Genomic DNA, 22317 nt, shown 5'->3' on the forward strand with positions numbered 1-22317 from the left:
TTCCACATACTTCCAGGGAAGTTATTTACCCAAAAGGTCATTTAGGAGTTATATTGAGTATGTCAGCTAACTTAGACCCTACGGCTTATTCACTTTTTTTTCCAAGAAATAGCATAATTGGTTCGCAACCCTCAACACGCAACATTGGTTCGAAATCATGGCAAGAAATTATTTCAGAAATATGCTGCCGACTCATATGTTAAAATTGAAGAGCAGCATCTTTCATAGAAATAACCAAAGCAAACTTAGAAGCATGCAATATGATGCCTTACATGAAGATGTAAGCAACCTTGATAACAATCATAATGTTAGACCAGGGTGCGTTATAGTTTTCTATTCACTTAGGAAGTCTTAAAAAAAACTATGAAAATGCTATGGTTATAATTAAAAATTGAAAAGTTAAAGTAATAAAAAAGATCTTGGTAAACCAAATCTTTTTATTACTTTTTGTCTGCAACCCAATATAGTGGTGTGTGGTAAAAAAACACACAAATTTATTTTCAAATGTTGTGAATTAATAGTTTATAATAAGTATGTTTTTATGTGTAATAAAGTAAATGTTAATAGTTTATAAAATATAATATGTTCGAAGTTTATATATGTTTGTATTCTGTTTTATTTTTTTATGTTTTAAAAGCGGTGTTACTTAGCAGTGTGTAAAGCAAGATTGTTATTCCAGTGGTCACAGTGCCGGGTGGTCCTAATTTCTGTTAATTATTTTTTACTTAAGACACTTTAGAACTAAGACTAAATATAAATCTTACTATAATCAGTATCAAAATATAAATACTAGAATTTGTCAAGCTGCATTTTTTTTTTTTTTTTCAAAGTTACCAAATATAATTTCTTGAACCCATCAGTCAAGTGCTAATATTTATAATTTAATTGAAATTCAACCTTACGTATATCTACTTTTTATTATTCTCAACTTTTTGTTTCTCATTACTTTTAGATATTCTTCGATATCACGACCGATAAGGTAAAGATTATCATAATAACTTAGTTTTTATGACTGTAATTAATTAGATAATTTTCAGATTTGTTGTATATATTTTAATTCTAATATAAGTTTTTTTACAAATCAAATTTTATTAAACTTTCATATAACTGATTATAATTATTCTAAAATTAAATGATTTTTTTTTTTTTAGTTGCCATTGCTTTATTAGTTTGCTTACTGTTGAAACATGGTTTTAATTTAGTAAATTTATATGATATGAAATTTACTGTGTTAATCATTATTCACAGTTATGAAAAAATCAGGATTTTAAACTATTGAGGTAACATTAAAAAGTATTTTTTAATTTTACCTCAATAGGTAATAATTTAATAAATTGTTTTTGCCAACATTAAAAAGAATAACTTAAGTTGTTAATATAATAATTTATTGTAAGTTTTTTTTAACACAGCGCTTTTGAAACACAGTCTGTCTCCTCTTTGTTTATTAATAAAGGAGAGTATTATTAGAACACTCTGTTATTACTAAGCTCTTATGTATTTTTTGGCACCATAATTGATTACAACCATGTTTAAGAAATGTTTTACGAGTTACTAATTCATGAACACAATAATAGGTAAAATAATGCTCCCCTTTATTAATAAGCTTACTTATTCTAAAATAAAACAATAAATATGTAAAATAATGCTTTTGTTGTTTAAGATGATCTTTTTTTTTTTTTAGATATTTGTAAGTTGTATTTGGCTTTCCTTCTCTAGTCTTTGCTGTCATTAAAAAGAACATAATATCTTAGCTTACGTGGTCTTTACTAAATGCCAAGATCAATAAAAGCGACCAAAACCAAAAAGATCATATTATATAGATAAGGCTGCCATTGTCACGAAATTTACGGAGGAGAGCATAACGTTAAACTAATTAAAACTTTCGTAGCGTTCTTCAGCGAAAAACCGGGACAATGGCAGCCCTACGTATAGATAAATTTGTATTTTATATTTTTCAGTCAATATATCAAGTTAATTGTTATTTAATTATTACAAACCCGTATTACGCGTTGCTTACTGCTAGCCTTACTATAAACTGCGTTTCTCTTTGTCTTAGCATTTTATTTAGGTATTTCTATAAAGAAATATTTGAGTTTCAAACCACCCAGACCGTAATAAAACTTCTTGATGAAACTAAAATGTGTTTTTTTTTTCCACACGAGAAAAAAAAAACAACAACAACTCGTAGACGTATAGTTTACTTCAAACATATTTTGTTAAGTCTTTCGCGCTTAGTAAGACTTTAGAGGCCACTGCAGAGCTTTTAAAATCGTTTTAATAAAAAAAGTTTTTACTTTTTTTTTTTCGAATCAGAAAAATTCCCAGAGCGCTAAACTGTGAGTTATCTTTTAGTTTTAACAACAATTTATATTCTGAAATAAAAGTTTTTAGATTTCATGTTTATTTAATAATAGTACAAGTACTAATCTAAAGTTAACACCAATAAATAATAATAGCAATCATATAATAATATTAAATTAAATTTAATGAGGATAATTGCAATAATAATAATAATTATAATAATAACTATATACAATAATAATAGAAATTATAATAATAACTATTACATATAGTAATGACAATAACAATGATTATATTATAGTAACAATAATAACAACAACAATAATAAAAATAATAACAATAATAATTTTAGTATTGACAAATATCACAGATAGATATTAAACAATATAATAAGTAATAATGACAGTAATAAAAAATTAAATGAGCAGTTGTAAATAAGTTGAAATATATAAACAATACGAATGGTAATTTATAATAACATTGATAGTGTTATGTTTACATATATTAAGTATTATGTTTGCATTTTATGTGTTCAGTGAGTTATAAAATAAAATTTACACATATTACTGTCTTTTTTTTTTTCTTTTTTTTTTAATTTATAAATATATTATATGATAATCTTATAAAAATAAATTAAAAAAACAAAAATCGTGAAAAATTAAAGGGTTTTTTTGATAGGTTGCAGGAAGCAGATTCAAGATTTTTTCATATTTTAGTTAATTAACTTTCAGGTAAGATTTAAATTTTAAACTTTTCTATATTTGTGCCTATATCATATAAAGATATTTTTTTCCAAAGACTGCACTGATAAAGTGCAGCTTTTGGAAAAAAATAAGTCTGGGAACAAAAATAGGCATTGCACGCCTAAATGTAGGGGAATCTGTTATTCCAAATAAATAAGTTACTACTAAGCATCTGCGTCTCAAAACAGTACCAGACGAAACAAGACGAAACGATTAAAAAAATATATTGTTTTGATAAAACTGGTACAAAGCAAAACAATTTTTATATAATTTCGCAAAAAACGGTTCAAAATAAGGTTAAACTTTTTCCGGTGAGACGGTAAAAACGAGGCAAACAAGAAATTTCCGAGTTTGCTTATATTTTTACGACAGATAGGTTAAGATAAAATAAAAAAGTAATTTAATTTTACATTGTATCAATTTACATGCATTTTCGATTTTTATGAGAAATTAATATTTATATTATACCGTAGATTTCTCTAATTGCGAATAAAATCGCACTTAAAGTTAAATATTTCCGCTTGTATTTTGAATTTCAAATTGATTTTTTTAAATAAATAAACTGGAACCTAAACTGAATCGCACCATATTAAGTAACAAGTATATTTATAATGAAAATATTGTTATTTTTTAATTTTAAAAAGTTTTTGTTTGGAATTAGGAACACGTTCGGAATTAGGTGTTCCTAATTCCGAACGTTTTTATTAAATAGTATCGCAGGAATGTATTTGTCTGTATTTGTCTATCTGTAAATTATTAAATCTGTACAGTCTATTTACAGTACATTCAGAATTTGAACCAATGTCAGTTGTCTGTAATGGGGAAGTTCTTACTTTACTTTTGAAAAATTTTCCATTTTTTATTAGAGTACCTGACGATTCTGGTGTTAGCAAAAGCTGAGTGTCACTTTCGGATATTTCTTCCTGAGTTTTCTTCGTTTTTCTTTTCATTCTTTAAGGTGTTGGCGTTAATTACCTTTAAGAAGAGCACTATGGCGCTGACAAAACATGCTTTGTTTTGAAAAATTACTTTTTTTGCTTTGTTGAAGAATCTGCTTTGAGTTTAGGACTCTTGGGAGGTGTTCTGACTAGAGTTAATGCTGGGGATCGAGGGCTTTTTCAGCATCAAAATAAGTGATGCTTTTTCAGCATCACTTGTTTTGTACTGAATCAACCTTTGCTTCTTTTTCTTTTTTTTGCAAGCCGCACTTTATCATTTTTTAAGCTGTATTTTTTTTTTTGTTCTATCTTTTTGTATTTTTTCGAACAAAACAGTAGTTCACAACTGAAACTTTTATTTGGGATGCAAATAAAAAATTTTTAACTGCTTTTTTTTCATTAGTTCTTCGGCTTTGTTTTTTTGTTTTTTTACGTAAAATTAAACTATATTTCGTTTAATAAGTTATATAGGTAACGTTAAAAATCAAAGTAAAAGAAATCAACTTACAAAAGTTTCTTTATTTTATCTATATGAAAAAGAAAATAACTTACAAAAGATGAATCAGTTAAAAGTATCAGTTTTATCCCACACCCGCATCAGAGAAGATTTTGAACTACCGAGTTTACGAACTTTAGGAATAATTAAGTCGAAGTTTTGGAATAATTAAATAAACAATAAATAATTTAGGAATAATTTAGTAATGATAATACATATTTGGGGGAAAATCACTTTAAAAAGATGTAACTTTCTACGATGTTACATTTTTAAACTTGCTTCAAGTTTAAAAACGTAACGCCTATTATTCCAGTCGCGTGTTGGCGAGGCCTGTAATATAGTGAGCCATGAATTGAATAGAATTTCATCAAACTAAGCACTCATTTAAACTGTTTGTTTCCGTTGTAGATCCTTTTTTAACTTCGTGTTGACGAAGAATGCAATAGGTGAAAACGAGAATGCGATAGGTGAAAAATATACTTTAAATTCTTAACAAAATAAGTTTATTATTGAATAGTAACATAATTTTAAAAATTTCTTAAGATTTTAGGGCATCTAATTAGAACTTGTTTATATTTTTATATAAAAAAGCTTCGCATTAAAAAATTAACGTGTATTTTATAAGACTATTTACAAAAACAAATTGGGTAAAATAAGATTATTCTCCGTAAAAACCTCTGGATCTTGCTTCTCCTCACCCCACCACCTTTAAATTTTGGGTACCAAAGAGGTGTAAATAATTCTAACACAAATGCAAAAACTTGCAACACAGATGTAGTTACTGGTAAAAAAAACTTTCTATTTTATAAAAAATTAATTCAAGCACATTTTGAACATATATATAATTTATTCTTATGTTCAAGTCGAAGATAATGTCCACGCAAATGGTATTAGGAAATCGATGGTACGCAGACTTGAGGGTTCTCAAAAATGATTTGATCATTACATTTTGAAAAGTTTAAACTGTTGAATCAGATCACCTCAAATGTTTTTTTATAAAACTTTGTATATAAGAATTACTTTATCATAGGTTTTTTATAAAACTGATCTGCACTCCTGAACAGGAATCACAGTTAGAATTTTTGCCAAGAGTTTAGTGTTATAAAAACACAGTTTAAAAAAATAGTATCCTGTTTTTTTTAAGCGTCCGCAACTCCCTTTTAAAGCTAAGACTTTAGGATGTAAAGTTAAGAATTAAGTTTAATGTAGTTTGCATAAATTCACATATTGAGCAATATTTTTTTTTGAGCAAAAATTGTTTTTGTTTTCTAATTAATTAAAATGTTGCCGTTCCGAATCTACAGGTAATAAAAAGTTCTGACGCGTAGTTTCATTTATAAAGGGCCCAAAAGGGAACCCATCAATATCTTTTTTTTCAGAAAAAACATATCACTTAATAAAACTTTTTTGTTTTTATTTTGTTTTCTATTTGTTCTTTAGGAAAAAAACAAAATAAAAAACCATGCGTATTTTGAATAATTTTAAGCAAAAGTAATTCCGGGACTGCTAGAAATTTATGAAAAATTCCAAATTAAGTTTAAAATGGCTGCAATGGTACTAGCAAAAAAGTTATGAAGCGGTTTTTACATAAAAAATTTTTATTTCTTATTTTTCGAGCAAAAACCTGTTAAATGTTGCATTAGTAATAATAAAATAAATTGCGATTAAGTTTTTTGAAATTTTATTTTTGTTTTCTATTCTATAAAAATTACCTCACCTAAAATATTATTTTAATTTTTACACATTTTTGGAAGAATAACAAGAAAAAGTAATTATTTGATAAAGTTTGCTTCGTGGCAAGGACCGCTAGGAATTTCCAAATATATCTAAAATAGGTTTAAAATGTGCCAGTAAAAAAGATACAGAGCAATTTTTTAATAAAATTTTACATTTTTTATTTTAAGGACGAAAAACTGTGAACCATTCCTATTTTAAAATTTGTTTTTAATTTTAAAATTATTGGGAGATTTTTTTAAAAATATTACTAGTGATGTTTTACAGTTTTTTGGCTATAAAATAAAAACTATAATATTTTATTAAAAAATTACTTCATATCTTTTTTACTGGCAACATTATTTTAAACCTATTTTAGATATTTTTGGAAATTCCTAGCGGTCCGTGATAGCCACTGATAGGCAAAATTTATCAAATAATTACTTTTTCTTCTATTTCTTTCAAAAATGTATAAAAATTAAAATAATATTTTTGGTGAGGTAATTTTTATAGAATAGAAAAAAAAAAAAAAATTTCTAAAAACTTAATCGCAATTTTTTTTATTATTATTATTAATTCACTTTTACAGGATTTTGGCCATAAAATAAGAAATAAATATTTTAATGTAAAAACCGCTTCTTAACTTTTTTGCTAGTACCATTAAAGACATTTTAAACTTATTTTGGAATTTTTAATAAATATAAATAGCGGTTCCGAACAGACACAAGGTAAGCCACTGCCCCAAATATGTTTGTCCTTATAATTATTCAAAAAAGCATGTTTTTTTTTTTCTTTTAACGCAACTCCTAAAGAACAAATAAAAAACAAAATGAAAACAAAAAAATTTTAATAAGAGATATGTTTTTTCTGGAAAAAAAAAATTTTTTACGGGTTTCTTTTGGACCCTTTATAAATCAAACCACGCGTCAGAATTTTTTATTATCTACAGAATCGGCAACATCTTAATCAACTAGTAAAACAAAAAATTATCAATTTTGCTCAATATGTGAATTTATGAAGCAGTACACTCTACTTTTTTAAACTATAGGTTTATATTTGCACCAAATGTTCTTATCAATCAGATTGTTTGTTTATTTTTTCTATGCATCATGTTTAGAAATTGAAAAGGTAGACTTGATTTTTGTTAATATGTATATTTAAATAATACATTTTTTTGCTATTACGCTTTAAGATTATTAAAATAATTTATTTTTTATAGAATGATGAGAGCCGATTTCATACTTTCCTTTATGCAGAAGACATTCACTCTTCCAGAATTAGAAAAGATATTGAAAGGCAGAAGTTACCTGTCAACAAAGACCAAATAAAAGAAATGCTTTCTGAATATGCACATATTATGTATCAGAAATCTGAAAAAGGTAGTTGCTAACTACTTTTTCATTTCTACTTATTTTAAATTAGTTATTTGAAACAAACGGATTATTTTAAACCATAGGAACTCTCACTCAATAACACAAACTAAATATCTGAATCAAAAAGTAAGGAAATAGATCTCAATATGGTCAGCTCTCAGATAAAATCACAAAAAAAAAACTGTTAATAAAAAAAAAAAAATACTTGAATACGGATCGTTTTAAACTGTTAAATACCTTTTAACAATTTAGGGGAAAGGCGCCTATGATGGCATACCAGTCATATTTCCATTAAAATTGGTTTTGGTAAAAAAATGATTAGACCTACATGAATATACTGACTTTACATTAGTTTTAGTGAAAAAATGTCCCTTGTGCACAAATATTGTTTTTATAATCAACAAAAATCGATTTTGGGATGTGCTGTTCTAGTTTTATTTCCTTCATATATTTAAGATTGTGATTTTACTATTAACTGTGCAGAAATGAAATTTTCATGCATTTTATATTCAAGTTTTGTGCATTTAGTGGAATAGTTACTTTAATTTTATCTTTTGAACAAAGCAGACACAGCTTTTTTTAATGAAAATGATGACTTTTACCTATGATGGCATACTGACGAGTTGGGGGTGTTGAAATATTGACGAGTTGGGAAAACCTTTTTTTTTTATAAGAAAAACTTATTTTTAAGTAAAGTTAAAAGAAAGCGATGCTCCAACATTTTTTTTTGGTCAAAAAAATACGTAAAACGCAATATATCCTATGCGCATGCGCAAAATTTTACAATGCTGGTGTGTAGCATGAAATGGTAAATTAGGATGGTTTCTAGTAATTTCTGACTTTTCTGAGGGAAGACTCTAAGGTTAAATGAAATCATTAAGTTACCCTCGATCCTAACTAGCCCCATCCTCCCCTATGCCATCATAGGAGCAGTGGTTGCCTATGATGGCATACTTGTGCTTTTTTTTACAATGAGAATAACTTATAAAAAAAATAAAACTGATAAAAACTCCCAAGGTAATTATTGTTCTAGATGTAACAAGGAATGTATCCATATCAAAACTTTTATTATTGGTCTTCAGGATACTGAATAATGAAGCTTCAAAGTTAAGTATGCCATCATAGGCGCCTTTCCCCTATATTCTATGTTATACAAAATGACGTTTTTTTCATAATACCAGTAATACTAAAACTACATTTTTTCGATACAGTTAATTAAAAAAAGTAAAATTAATTAAAAAAAACTTTTGATATATTGTCAAATTATTTTATTAAATTTAGAAAATATGCTTTTTTATACTCTATGTTCTATTAAATACTCTGTTTTATTAAAACCATGCATGTTTTGAACAAAACATAGAATATTTACGGAATTATCATCAAAGCTATTTTTTTTTGTTTAAAAACAAGCTCCTAAACGGATCATCTTGAATTAAACATATCATCTTGAATTAAACGTATATAGGTTTTAGGTTAATAAATTTGCTCACGTTACTTTCCTATTCACCTTTTTAAGATGTAATTGAAAACTTGAAAGTTGTACATAAGAAATCGTAAGGTGTAATTGAGAAGATAAAAGTTGTAATTGAGAAAAGTTTATAATATAAAGGCAATTGTGGTTTTGGCGGTAACTACACCTCTTCCAATGAAATTTAAATTTTCGCTGCGGACCCAATTGTATGCTGTCTTATATTTGACACCTAAAGTTTGCGCCAGAGTTACCCAATCGTCATTTCGCTTAGCACATTCAATAACTCTTCTTCTATCATTCGATGAAGATAAAACATAATGTTTTCTTTCAACTTGTTCAGTTGTATGTATTTCATATCTACAAACTGGACAAGGTGGTTCTGGTTATTCCAGAAGTGGATGTAAACAAATTTGGTGATATAAATGCTTGCACGGATTCAATTTAATAACAGACTTTCTGTTCATAGTGTATTGACAAATAACACAACGATCTTTCAACTCCATTACTGTATTGCTGGTGCATACAAATGCTAAACTTGATATTATTAACTTATTAAAATGCATATCCAAGAATATTTTTTATAATGACCTTTAAGCTTGCATTGTGAATTTGCAATTACAAATAATGTATTCTCATTTACATATTACGATTTCTTAATTATAACTTTTGTTTTTCAAATAACATATTGCGATTTCATATTTACATGTTGGGTTTTTCAATTACATTTTAAAATTTCTTAATTACATGTTGTGTTTCTTAATTACATATTGAGACTTCTGAATTACATGTTGTGTTTCTCAATTACATTTTACTTTTCTTAATAACAACTTTCAAGTTCTCAATTACATCTTGAAAAGATGTAGTTCAATTTTTTGTTACCTCTTTATATTAATACTGAACTTAGTAGTAGTAGTAGTAGTAGTAGTAGTAGTAGTAGTAGTAGTAGTAGTAGTAGTAGTAGTAGTAGTAGTAGTAGTAGTAGTAGTAGTAGTAGTAGTAATGCCCTTTCGAACGTGGTTAACACGGAACTCTTGGCAGCCATTGCAAACGAGGTAATGGCGAGAAAGAATCGCATCACTTTTTTTTAATAAGAAAATGTGAATAAAAGTATATTCAAATATCTAACTTTTGTAAACTTCAAACAATGTAATGTTAAACATATATCAATTTGTACTGCGTAACTTTTACTTAAAAATTGCATTGCAGCAATACCCCCTGAATTTTGAAGATTTGCCAGATTGAAAAAACTGAAAATGTATTGTGTTAAGGGGCGGATTTGAACTCTCGCGAAATGATATGGATGACAGTGCTCTAAACCACTGAGTTTCAAATTTATTCATGTTAGTGAAAAATAAACTACTTTATAAATTTTTTATTAGCTCTACATATGCGGAAAAGGGTGCGTATGTTAATTTTTTTTGCTATAAAAGCAATTATTTTTATGAATTGCTTTTTTTTTTATTTTTTATTTTTACCGTTGAATAAAAAATATTAAAGTAAACAAGAAATAAGTATAGAAATCAATGGTGTGGAATAGATGAGTATAAAAATGGTCAGTTTGGTGAATACCCGAATTTTACGAGTCCAGACAACAAGGATATAATCCATTTATTCAACCATAAATTGAAAAATTACAAGTTTTTCATAATTTTACAAAACTAGGTGTCACTCATATAGTTGAAAAATAGTCATTGGAGTGACACCTAAATAAAATAAACAAACAAACAAAAATAATAATAAATAAAAACATGTAAATTAAATTAATTTAAAATTAGTAATAATAATGATAAAGCTATACTAAATTAAATAATAAGACAAAAAATATGAAAACACTCAATTAATAACAACAGCAAACACTAGTAAATCAAAAAAAATTCTTTTTTCAAATCCATGCTTTATGCAAGCAGAATTCTATTGGGCCTAGAAATTCTTTTTTTGTTATCTTTTGTAGAAGGAAAAATTACTGTTACGTTTTTAAATTTTTTTTTTATTAATTCAGTGTTCTTTTAAAATTTTAAAATTTTTGTGGAAGGAAAATATATATATATATATATATTTATATAAATATATATATATATATATATATATATTTATATAAATATATTATATATATTTATATAAATATATATATATATATATATATATATATATATTTATATAAATATATAATATAAATTATATAAATATATATATAGAAAGTAAAATATATATATAGAAAGTAAAAAACATATATATATAGAAAGTAACCTTATAAAGCATGGAAAAAACAATAGGTTTTGAATCGCTGCGCTTCAATGTCTTCGAAACTGCAAATAATTTGCAAATCAATGATTTTTGTGACGTAATACGCAATTCATATTAAATAAATAAAATGTATGGGGAAATACAAATTAAATTTTTCTTAACTTAATTAACTTTTTTTGGTCAAATTTTTCCATTTCCTTGTATTGTCATCGAAAATGATTAAGTGTGCAAATTTGAGCAAAATTGGTTGAGAAAAAAGCTTTCAAAAATTGATTTTAAATTTTGTGGCACACAAACATATATATATATAGAAAGTAACCTTATATAAAGCATGGAAAAAATAAAAGCAATTAGCAAAACAGCACAAATGAAAACAAACTTTACGCATGCGAAAAGGCAAAACATAAAAACTACAAAATGAAAATGCAAACACAAAAACTTCAACAAAAAATAATCTTAAAAATAAAAACAATCTTTAGTTATTTTTGGCTAAAAAAGAAGAAAAAAAAAAAAAAAAAGGTGTAGAAAAATTAGTAAAATAGAAAAACAGCGAACGACAATAAAAATAATTAGCAACAACAGCACAAATAATTACAGGCTTTACCCAAACGAAAATGTAAACACAAAAACTTCTACAAAATAAAAAAATAAAAATAGTTTTTTTGCTAATTTCGGCGAAAAAAAAGGTGAAGAAAAGTTGGTAGCGACTTAGTACAAACCGATATTCGAATTTTCTTTTGTTAGTTTTTTTAAGTGTTAATTTTGAGTATTTACTTTTTAAGTGTTTCTTTGTTTATAATATGACCTGTTTTTTTTTACTCTTCATTTTCTTTTGATATTTTAGAATCCTTTATTTTATTGACAATAAACTCAGTTTTTGATTTTCTTTATTTAATTTTTTTTTCAACGGTTTAAAAAACACGACCGCCATCTGCGATGATCTTGCAAAGAGTGATATATATATATATATATATATATATATATATATATATATATATATATATATATATATATATATATATATATATATACATATATATATATATATATATATATATATATATATATATATATATATATATATATATATATATATATATATATTATATATATATATATATATTAGGGTGTCCCGTTTTCAGGGTCACATTTTATTTTGACTGCTCCTAGCATTTTTCTGCTGCGTATATGTGAGAAAATGAGATCTGTAAAGTTTTAGAGCTCTAACTTTATTTTTGTGACTACACAAGCCATCTTAAGTTTCAAAAATCATGATTTTTGAGTGGAAAAAAGCCTATTTTTACAGTGCTTGTGTAGTCACAGTTTGAAAGATACAGGCTATCTTATGTTGAACCATGTACTATTAGCTCTCATTAGTTAGAAAAAAATTGGGAGCAGTTTGAATAAAACAGTGAATACGGTTTAAAGTGAGTTCAAAGATACATAGTTGACACAATTTACCCATTTTTATGCGGTTTGACGCGATTGATAAAATCAAACAAATTACTTATCTAATCATTATGCAATGGGTCTCAATCGGTTTCCGAACTCTTTTGACACCTAATTAGACCAATGAAAATCCAAAATCTGTTAAAAAGTTCTAATTATATATTTAATTTATATATTATACTAGACATATTTTAACCACTAATTCTACAACATATTAACATTTTCTTTTCTTTCCACCACTCCCTTGGGGTCTTTCAGCCGTTCTTTTCCCGTCCACTGCTAGAAGAGGATCTTGCCTTAGCTCTTTATCATGGCTTCCATCAACAAAGTCCTGTATAAGCTTAATATTCCTCTCTGCAGCATCATTAGTTACAGGAATGTTCGATATAAAATCCTTGAACTTTGTGAAGCCAGACAATCTGTTTGATTGTCTGGCTTCACAAAGTTCAAGGATTTTATATCGAACATGGATGAAGATTCTACCTAGAATGAAGATTCTACCACATTCTAGGTAGAATCTTCATCCATTCAAGCTGCTAGCTATCCATTTTTAAGATGTTAAATATCAAAATGGGTTCTGAATCAACAAACTCAGACAACCTGGTATTCTCTCCTTTTTTGTCAATGAAACTACAGTCTAAGACGAGGTTAAGAACCACTTTGCATAATACAATGTTACAAACTCAGAGATAGCCTCAACTTCTCTTTTTAGAGAAGCTGTGGAAACAATATCTGTCATTTGGCTCAGAATTTGCAGCTTCGTGTAATATATAGCCTGTGCCATAAACCTTGCATGATGAATTGCTCCAGGTTGTCGAACTGTCAATTGATCAATCTCTGGGGATAAATAGAATTGAACACTTTCTGCTAGCTCCCAATAATCACCTCGGGGTATTTTGTCTTCATTCAACAATTTTGTGATGATTTCTAGGGATACTCTAGCAGCATTGTCAAGTTGTTGATTTATTCCATATTTGGATTTGCAAAGTTTATTTTGATCAATCTGAATAAGAGAAAACTCATCCAACAATTTTTTGAAAAGTTGATTATCTAGACCTGAGGTTGTCCTGAAGAGCTTTGCAACATATGACACTCATAGACATAATGTCTGCAAGCAAGATGCAAAACAGGTTTTCAAAGATTTTTAACCTGGAATTTACTCCTTTTTCTTTACCTGTATTTGATGCAGAGTTGTCAAATACTAGAGACCTTTAATGTCTTCTTTGAGTGAGTTTTCTTCTAAAATTTCAAAAATCTTCTCAGTCTGAAAAGCTCCAGTAGAATCAGTGACAGGTGGTACTCCAAGCAAAAAATGTTCTCCATCACAAGTTACACTCAATGCTAACGCTCTCTTTTGACTTTCTTTCCATCAGAGTACTCTTTAACTAGCTTTCCATCATAATGAAGAACCATGTTTGATCCAGCTTTTGCTCTTAAAGCTTCCCTGGCTTCCTCCGCTGTTTCCTGTATGACCTTTCTACCAATTCTGTGTATATTGGATTTTGACATACCTTTACTGGAAAGTCCACTTGCATCAGCCACCTGCTTTAAAATATCGGATTGAGCTCTGATGCTTACATGTTTAACCGAAATAAGGACAGTATCTCCTACTATGCCAGCAGATGTAGATGGTTGTGGATCTATCTAATCCTTACTCAAGTCTGTAGAATTAGAGGTGTCTGTTTCCTCTGAAGATATTTCTTTTCACTTGAAGATGAAACCTGCAACTCAGACTGATAACTCTGGTCATGATCTGCTCCAGACATTCTTACTCTTACCTGTTGCCAGTTGCCTGTTGAGATCTTTGAGCAGAATAAATGTACCTTTTATCTTTTTTCCCAACGTACATTTTCCTGCAACTCCTTTGATCATTTATGAAAATGATATCTTCTGCATTGTCTACCTGAGATCTTTTCTTATCTTTCTCTAATATTTGCATCACATCACTGGGCATAACATCAAAAAGAACAGACAAAATATTGTCTTTGAAAATTATTTTCTTTTCTACTTCTTTAGTGTTTTACCTTTTTTGAAGAGAAATCAATTTTTGTGCTTGGCTAGCAGTTCACTCATTTTCTTCCGTACTTTGTCCACTCTGGATGTTGGAATTCAAGCTTTTTCATAAATAGCAATGACCTTTTTAACCATACACTGACGATTCTCCTCACAAATGAGCTTGAAATTATGAGAGAATCCATAGCAGAGAAGGGTATTACCTTTGATCTTAGGATTTTTAGACTTTAAAAAATAATAATGCTCCAAATTGTCTTTGTGAGAAAGGAGTTGATTGGCATAAAATAAAATTAATATTTTGCTTTTAAAACGTTTCAGGCGTTTTAGAAACAATGCAAGAAAGCAAAAAAATAATTTTATTTTACGCCGCTTAACTGAAGGATTACCGTTGCAACTAACCCCCAGGCCCAACCCCTTGCCGAGGAAATGCTTTGTTCTAAATAACTCCCTCCTCCCCAAACCCCCAGGTCAGAATTTGCTCACCACATTTAGATTGTAGTATTCCCCACCCCTCCCCCTTCCTTAATTTATATAACACGCGATATTATAGGCATTTTTACATGTTTCAAATCTTGTCACTAGGAATAAATATTTTGGAAAAATATACATAACTTTAACATTTTTCAACCGACTTTGGATTTTCGTTGGTCTAATTTGGTGTGAAAAGGGTTCGGAAATTAATTTAGACCCATTTCATAATGATTAGATCAGTATTTTGTTTGATTTTGTCAACCGCACAAAAATGGGTAAATTGTGTCAACTACATATCTTCGAACTCACTTAAAACCTAACTAACGGTTTTATTCAAACTGCTCCCAATTTTTTTCTAACTATTAAGGTTTAATAGTACATGTTTCAACATAAGATTAGCCTGTATCTTTCAAACTGTGACTACACAAGCACTGTAAAAATAGGCTTTTTTCACCCAAAAATCATGATTTTTGAAACTTAAAGTGGCTTGTGTAGTCACAAAAATAAAGTTAGAGCTCTAAAACTTAACAGACCTCAATTTCTCACATATACGCAGTAGAAAAATGCTTGGATCAGTCAAAATAAAACGTGAAGGAAAAAGTATAGAAAAAGTCGAGTTACAAAGATATTTTCTTTCATTTCTTCGTGAAAACTGCAGTAATAAAAAGCTTTCAAACAAAAACCATGTGATGGTTTCACAATTCATAATAACCGAAGAAAAATTAGAAATTGCTTTTAGCAAAGCAGTAAATAAACCCTCACCAGTAACACCATTTGTACAATGCATAAACTTAAAAACGTATTAAAATGTTTCTTCATGTCTAAATAAGAGTTAACAAACCTAATAGCTAAAGAAACTTGAACTGTCCGATGTTTCCTCCGCAATAATACGTAGACCTTTAATTTTTCTGTTATATTGTCTGTAGTTTTTTCCCTGCAACACGTTATCAACTCTTTTTGTGATGTATTAAATATATAAAAACCATTTTTGCATTAAAAACACCATCAAACATCCTTAAAAAAACAAGCCATTGGAATTTATTTATCCACTAAGTTAAAGGCTTTGTCTAATGTTTTTTTTTTCCAGTACTAAAAAAAATAATTATTGTGTTAAAAATGGTCAGAAAATTTGTTAAAAAAGCCTTCACGACACAAAAAGTAGATAAGATTCGTATTTCTTAAGGTGGGTTATATGGGGATAAACAACTTGGATATATAATAGCTTTACTTAATAGATGTTCTAATTTTTTTTCCACAAATGATTGCAAGAACACCAATTTTTTTACTAATGATTCCAAGAACACCAAGAAACAAAAACTAGTTTTTATTATTGCAATTATAAACAGCTTCTTAATGTATTACTTTTCTTCCTTTCTTGTATCCAAAGAGTTTTGTGATACCGACGATTGCAAAATAAGTTTAAACATTTTTATTACTACAAAAATCAGATTCAAAATTTGTGTGTTTCGAATAAAAATCTGCATTTAAGTTTAGTTCAATAAATTATTTATTATAGAAATATTTCCAGTGATAACTAAAGAGATCGTTGATAGCAATCGGAAATATACATAAAGAGTATAGTTTTACTAATACTTTTAAATTTATTTATTTAATTTAAAGTTTTCAAAAGCTCTATAAAAAAACTGAAAGTTCATAATTACTTCTATTTGCATTTTCTTTGCAGTGTTATCTAAACATGTGAATCAAGCAACATTTTGAACTAAGACAAATTTCAATTTTTAGAAATTTTAAAGTAAACACAAATTAAGCAGGGTTTATGTTAAAAAGGAAGTCCAAGCTTAATTTTTTATTTTTAAAATATATTTTTTTATTTATGGTTCATAATGTAAGTTATTAAAAAGATACGCACTCTTATGTAATAAAATTAGGAATGTCCATTGGTATATTTAAATGTATACTTGTTGTTAAGATATGTCAATTCAGGTTTCTAATTAAGTTATTGCAGTCAAATGTTAGTATGACCTCTAGTTTGACCTCCATCCAAATATTCAAATTATTTTTCAAATTATCTTTAATTTGACAAACAACAATGTTCTGAAACCGTTATAGTATTTTGTATTTCAGCTTTTATTTTCTTTCCAACCGTTTTAAATAATTAACCGTGTATAATTTGTGTATTACTATAATTTGATTGTAATTGTTATATATAGTATGTAATTGTTATATATAACAGAAAAAGTTGGAAAACTTTCATTTGATTTTTTTTGGGTATGTCCAACGACGTAGCAGTCATATCCTAGACACGCCTCTGGATATTAATTAACTTCATATTCTAAGTATAAACACAACAAAATAAAAATACCTAACAATTAACTTCTTGTTTTTTTTATTATTTAAATTTTAGCTTAGTTTCAATAACTAATATTTAATGCAGAAATAGTTATTAAAACTTAGTTTCAATAACTATTTCTGCATTAAATAGTAGTTTTGTGTAATACTAGTTTTTAGACTTGATTTTCATGATCAACTTTTTTGCATTTAAAACAAGCAGGCTGACGTAATTTCCAAACTATTTCAACTACAACAACACTTATTTTGCCCGACGATTTACGACTTACAAACAAATTTAAAATCATTTACTGTTACTCTAACAGTTTTTGTAAACAGTAAGATTTTATTTTAATTTAAAGGCTTATACAGAATATTTTATCTATTTTACATTTAAATTCTCTAAATTTTTTTTTTTTTATCATTACAGCTTTAATTATTTTGCATGATTTATTTGAAATAAAAGACGAAAGAGATGAAGAGTCAATGAAGAAAGTTTTTGATATCATAGATGAACACGTGACTGACGTTGCTGAAAAAAATTTACTGTTAAAAAAAATTGAAGAAGAAACAACTCTTGATTTGAAACAGAAAAAAATTGAAATACGCAAGTAATTAACTGTTTTGTTTAAAACTCAGGTATATACTTCACTTTGATCATTTGTACAAAATTATTTTATTTAGAAAAGTTGTCCAGGAAGTTGCTAAAAAAATGTATCCGAACAATTCACAAAATGAATTACTTGTAATGAAAACATTAACTAATTTGACACCTGAACAAATATATAATACGGCTCGACATTGGGGAGTAATAACTGCCTATAAAACAACCAATAATGGTAAGATATTTGCAGTTTGTATACCAAAATATCAACTTGTGTAATGTTTGTATAATAACAAAATTTAAGCAGAAAGTTTTTATTCCAAGAAAATTATGTCGTTGTTTTTTTTAGACGGTTTTACTCAACAACGAAGCAGAAGAGGTATAGGTTACGAAACTTCTTACAACACTTTGACATTTTCCGAAAAAAAAAGTTCAGAATGTCAAAAATCTAACACAAATTGTTATACTATGACTAATACATGAGAACATCTGAACAATATATAGATAAATAAAAATAACAATTTCTTTGGAAAAAAAGATTGGTTCAAATTAGAATACATTTTAATCAAACTTTTGAATTTTTGGACTAGTTAAGTTAAGGCTTTTTAAATGGAAATATAGGATTGTTCTTTGATTATGTCACACAGTTATGGATAAGATGGATTAATTGTATTCATAACGACACAAAATATATCTTAGTATCTCTGACAGTCGGGTAAAAAATTACTAATGTTTCTATGATTAAAAAAACAAGTCGCTTGAGCAAAAAAAAAAAGTTATTCTTAATCAAGAATAAAATAGCTACGTAAAATTATAAAACTGGCACAGTTGCAGATATATCATGGGCATTTTTACTAAAAGAGCTTGTAAACTCTAAACAGGGATCCTAGGGCTGTTAACTTAAAAGTTCTCAAATGCTATTTAATATTTACACTACTGGTAACTGATGATGCTGTTTTTTAAATTGGAATGGAATTATAATAATTAAAAGTTTTTTGGAATAATTGTTAAATATTTTATTATATACCACGAGTTCTTTTTGTATATCGTTAATTTTTGTATATCCAAACGTAGAAAGTGTCTTTTACACTAAAATTCCGGATGCAGCTTACTTTAAAGGATGTTGTCTATTTTCTACCCCAAAAAATAGTGGAGTAATGGTATACCTAATTGGAAAAGTTTTTACAATAATGTAAAAACTCTTTTATCAAGCATCGCGTTAAAGCAAGAAAAGTGTATAAAATTTGACGAGAAAATTCTTATTTCAATAAATATGCTTCTGAGCATTTGTAACCAAATGTTTAGAAACGTATTTATTGAAATAAGACCTTTTGGAGAAAGATTCTTAAGCTTTTGTTAAATATTACTTTAAAGTTAGAAAGAAATAGTAATTCATTTAGTACTATATTGTATACTATAATAGGTATAAATAAGATACAGGAAAATCTTTAAAAGAAGACCTTGCAGCAAAAAAACAAAAAAAGAGTTGAATTTAGGAAAAAACTACGGGATAAAGAAAAAAGGGTGCGTCAGGAAATTTTAAAATTTTCAATTGAACTCGCTTAGTTGAGCAATGTAGATGTCAAATAAAGTGATTTCGGATTGAGTTTAAGTATAGGTTTTTGTACACCACGACTGCAGCCTTTCATATTTGCTCCGTTATTATATTCTTTTCCTCTTCAGATCTGCAAATTTAAATTCATATATTCAAGCGTTTGTAAGAATACTTCTGCGAGACCTGAACCAGTGCTGTCATTGACAGGTAAGAATCCCACAAAATATTCATTGATTACTATTTGTCTACTCCCAATGATGCATATTCGCAAAATCATAGTCATTTGCTCTTGGTGACCAGCATCAGGTGTGTTGTCCGAAATAGTAGAATAGTATTTCAAATTTTGAACATTGTTTAAAAAATTTTTAACGTAGTATCTTTGAACAGATTAATTAGCTCATTTTTTATGTTTTACTTAAGTAATGATCATGAATTTCCTTGTTTTTTTTTTTTTTTTTGCGCCGTAAATTACCTTCTATGCATGAATTATACTTTCCGAACAATTCGACCAACTTCATAGAAGTTAAGGTAAAAATTGATAAAAGACAAATTTCTTTTTGAAATAAAACTTTTGTTTGATTTAAAATTCTAGCTATGTTCATAAAATTTTATTACAAATTGAAGAATTTAAATAACTATGAAACTCTATAATTGCAATAAAAAATCTCCAAAGCTTGAAAAAAAGAAAAATGTGAAACTGCTTTCTCTTCTTTTTTTTACAAAAAAGATTTTTTAAGAATATTTTCATCAAATAGTTTTATATTTTCATTTTCTACATCAAGTTACATAAAATTGAAAACTGATGGTGAAACTTATGAAATTGATCAGTTATCTGATCAATTTCATCCCTAAAAATGTGTGGGAACCAGAAACGGATAAAAAAGTGGTATACATATTTTTGTTCATGATGCCTTAAATTGAAGTGCTAATTGTTATCAACAATCTAACCAAGACCAAGTTAGAGTTAGATTTACTTGTGGTAGTCGATCACTTCAACGACTTGGATGGTTGTGTTGTTTCTGATTAAATTTATTAAGAGATAAAGCTCTTTAGCTATCTTTGGAGATAAAGACTTTTTTACATCTTAATCAACTAATGCTATTTTAGAACTTATTGTTACTGATAGTAACCATATTTACTAACAAAAATAACAGATTTTGCGAAAATTTTTTGCGAAATTTTTTTTGAGCAATCACCCAAAAAAAGCCAATAATTTCTGCCTATGGAATTAAAATGCTATTACAGTGATTAAAATAAAGCTTATTTAGTTTAGTTACATTAATGGATTATAAAACGAGGAGGCTGAATAAGTGCGAATTTCATAACTGCGAATCTGCATAAGTGCGAAGCAGTTGCAAAGACTGGCATAAGTGCGAACTGGCACAAGCGCGAACTGGCATAAGTGCGCCGAAAGAATTTGCAAACATTGGCATAAGTGCGAACTGGCATATGTGCGAATCAATTGCAAAAACTGGCATAAGTACGATTTGGCACAAGCGCGAACTGGCATAAGTGCGCCGAAAGAATTTGCAAACATTGGCATAAGTGCGAACTGGCATAAGTGCGAATTGGCATAAGTGCGAACTTGCCAATTCGCCATATATGCCAATTTGCACTTATGCCAATGTTTGCAAATTCTTTCGGCGCACTTATGCTAATTCGTGTTGTGCCAGTTCGCACTTATGCCAGTTTTTGCAATTGGTTCGCACTTATGCCAATTTTGCAAATTCTTTCGGCGCACTTATGCCAGTTCGCGCTTGTGCCAGTTCGCACTTATGCCAGTTTTTGCAATTATTTTACACTTATGCCAGTTCGCACTTATGCCAGTTCGCACTTATGCAGATTCGCAGTTATGAAATTCGCACTTATTCAGTCGCCCCTTATAAAACATGTTTTAAGATGGTCCACAGATGATCTTTATTGGACACAAATTTTTTCAAAAAAGACCACTGAAGACCAATATAAAGTTATTCACAAACTCCTTCATCTGTGAAACAACTATGACCCCAATCATGATTGTAATGATTTGAATTAAGGTCAATAATTATACATACAACATGCATATAGTGTTGACCGGATTGATCAGCAATCAGCAATTACATTTAATTCAAGCCCTTTGGAAGTCATATAAGAAGTTATATTTTCGTCTAACTCTTCATTGATCATAAAGTTCACAAAAGATTCATACTTAGATTTTTTGCTAAGTAGTGTTAGGCTGATAGCGCCGGAGATAAGCAATCCTCATGTTATTGTTATATACTTTGTTGCAAAGTTACCACTAAGCAAGACATACAGTAATGCCAGACCACACAAAAAATATCATGTTCGTTATAAAAAATATCGTTTTGTAACTGACCAACAATAGACTTTACTTTTCATTTTTACATGGCGTATTTTGATCACGTGACCGTTGAAAATAATGATTTTTTAAAACGAGCCGTATCTCTGGCAATAAAAAAAACAAGGTCTATGAAATTTTGACAACTAGTTTTTTATTTTATAGAGTTTAAATTAAACACAGTTTAATTTTGTCAGTTTAAACGCAGTCACGCAGTTGTTAGAAACAACACTATTATTAACAACCAAGGTTGCAAACTTTTTTCCGTTCATTATCGTTCATTATTGTTCATTATCGTTCATTATCATTCATTATTGTT

At 28.0% G+C, this 22317-nt stretch overlaps 1 protein-coding gene across 1 annotated transcript; it reads left to right on the top strand.

Moving 5' to 3' along the window:
* The first annotated feature begins 2289 nt into the window (after positions 1-2289).
* Positions 2290-18683, top strand: LOC101236145 (uncharacterized). The gene is made up of 7 exons (XM_065791906.1): positions 2290-2336; positions 2980-3032; positions 7240-7319; positions 7411-7570; positions 17932-18112; positions 18186-18340; positions 18455-18683. The coding sequence occupies exons 3-7, from the start codon at positions 7257-7259 to the stop codon at positions 18586-18588; spliced, it is 693 nt and encodes a 230-aa protein (XP_065647978.1). The 5' UTR covers positions 2290-2336; positions 2980-3032; positions 7240-7256; the 3' UTR covers positions 18589-18683.
* The last annotated feature ends 3634 nt before the right edge of the window (positions 18684-22317 follow it).

Source organism: Hydra vulgaris, chromosome 03 (genome assembly GCF_038396675.1).
Source record: "Hydra vulgaris chromosome 03, alternate assembly HydraT2T_AEP".
NCBI classification, from domain to species: Eukaryota; Metazoa; Cnidaria; class Hydrozoa; order Anthoathecata; family Hydridae; genus Hydra; species Hydra vulgaris.